The sequence below is a fragment of the Capsaspora owczarzaki genome (genome assembly GCF_000151315.2).
Source record: "Capsaspora owczarzaki ATCC 30864 unplaced genomic scaffold supercont2.10, whole genome shotgun sequence".
NCBI lineage: Eukaryota > Filasterea > Ministeriida > Capsasporidae > Capsaspora > Capsaspora owczarzaki.
In genome coordinates, this window is record NW_011887301.1 from 1,331,596 (window position 1) to 1,333,532 (window position 1,937).

Here is a 1,937-nt window from a genome sequence, read left to right on the forward strand (position 1 = left end):
TTTCACGCATGATTCGGGTCGGAATCGATAGCAGGCGAATGCACACGACCCTTGTGCTGCAGAACGCCAAGAGCGTCCTTCCAGTGCGCGCGTGCCGTCATGGCACGGCTGGCATGGCCAAATGAATGCAACTTGAGAGTATTTGACAGACCCGTGTGGAACTCGTTTGCACCCGAGCATACCACGAGTGTGTCATTCTCCCGAACCCACTCGCGTGCACGCAATGCGCGCTCACACTCCAAGAGAGCGCCATCTGTGTCGGAGAACTTGCCCAAAATGAGCGGATGAACGCCCCAAAGCAGGTTGAGCTGATTGGCCACCTGCCATGACTGGGTCATGGCGATAATCAGTTGCGTCGGCTTGCGCTTGGAAACGCGGACGGCCATCTTGCCCGACACTGTCAGCACGATGATTGCGACTGCCTCCGCCTAACGAGTGAGTGAGTGTGTGTGTGTGTGTGTGTGTGTGTGTGTGTGTGTGTGTGAGTGTGTGTGTGAGCATTGTGTGGAATGACAGAGCAAATGTGAGGTGAGAAAAGAAGGAAAGAAACAGCAACCAAAGCAATCTAGCAAACAAACAAAGCACATACAAACAGAAAGAAATACCACATCACGTACCTTACGAGCGGAAGCAACTGATGCATCGGCAATCGCATCGTCAAACGAAAAGCCACCTTCCGAGGTGTCGACCTCGGCAACCATGCGCGCAAGAATGGTGTGTTGCGTTTCGGCGTGCAGACAAATCGAAGCCATCTGTGGTGAGTGGTTGGAAAACAAGCCGTTAGGATGTCGCTCATCATGGAGAAGACTCGCAAACAAGACAACCCCCATTGGACTTTATTGCGTTGTGCGAATCCTCCTGCTTTACCATGCGAACCGTTTCCAGAGGATACTTGCCGGCAGCCGTCTCGCCGCTGAGCATCACTGCATCGGTACCGTCAAAGACAGCATTGGCAACATCGCTGACCTCGGCGCGCGTGGGCACGGGCGAGTTCATCATGGTCTCGAGCATCTGGGTCGCCGTGATGACTGCACGGCCAGCCGCGTTCGCCTTTGCAATGAGCATCTTTTGGGCGGTGGGCACGCGCTCAAAGGAGGCTTCGACGCCGAGATCACCACGCGCAACCATAATGTTGACGGAGGGGTGGGCGGCAATAATCTCGTCAATGTCGTCCAGCGCGTGCGGTTTTTCAATCTTGGCAATAATCTCGGGATGGACCCTGTCGCGCTCCTCCTTGCTACGGTTGAAGTCGTCAATGAAGCTCGTGAGCTCGAGAATGTCCGCAGCGCGCTGCACAAACGACAGGGCGACAAAGTCGAGCTTTTGTTCGAGAATGAACTGGGCATCGCGGCGGTCCTTTTCAGTGAAGGCCGAGAGCGCCAGGCGCAGTTCGGGGACGTTGATGCCCTTCTTTTCCTTGAGCAGGCCGCCCACTTCGATGAGACACTCGATTTCGTCCTCACCGATGCGCTCAGTCATGCGGAGGCGGAAGTTGCCGTCGTCGAGGAGGAGCGTGTTTCCGACCTCGAGCTGGCGCACGACAGCGGCGGTCGTGGTCGTCAAGCAGGTCACGCTGCCAGGCTCGTCACCCGAGCGCACGCGAATATGCTTGCCCTGCACGAGTTGGATTGGCTGGCGGTCGACAAACACGCCAACGCGCACCTTTGGGCCGCACAAGTCGCCTGAAGCAGGGTGTGCGTGTCTGGGTGAGTGTATGGCATTCAGATGTATGCACTACAACCAGTCTGTTTGCTGCTGTTGTACAGTAGATGTATTTTCAAGTTGCACTCGCAATGGTTGCCTTTTTTTACCTAGAATGCCAACGGGCATGTTCAGCTCCAAGCTGATATCGCGAATCCGCTTGATGATTGGGATTTGGTCCTCGTGCAAAGCGTGCGAAAAGTTGATGCGGAAGACGTTGACGCCTAAAGTTGAAT

General features: G+C 55.3%; 1 protein-coding gene across 1 annotated transcript; it reads right to left on the minus strand.

Annotated features, from left to right (window-relative positions):
* CAOG_06211 (pyruvate kinase) lies at window positions 1–1,926 on the minus strand. Its single transcript, XM_004345751.2, has 4 exons — window positions 1,812–1,926; window positions 868–1,682; window positions 618–752; window positions 1–428 (listed from the first exon to the last, which is right to left on the minus strand). Exons 1-4 carry the CDS (start codon window positions 1,828–1,830, stop codon window positions 3–5), a joined length of 1,395 nt encoding a protein of 464 aa, XP_004345801.1. The 5' UTR covers window positions 1,831–1,926; the 3' UTR covers window positions 1–2.
* Between the last annotated feature and the right edge of the window lie 11 nt (window positions 1,927–1,937).

Bases quoted from the DNA above. Each gene is read 5' to 3' on its own strand.
- CAOG_06211 (XM_004345751.2), bottom strand. The intron at 753-867 runs GTAAAGCAGGAG...CACTCACCACAG, and splicing joins CTCTGGAAACGGTTCGCATG to ATGGCTTCGATTTGTCTGCA. The intron at 429-617 runs GTACGTGATGTG...CTCACTCGTTAG, and splicing joins CAGTTGCTTCCGCTCGTAAG to GCGGAGGCAGTCGCAATCAT.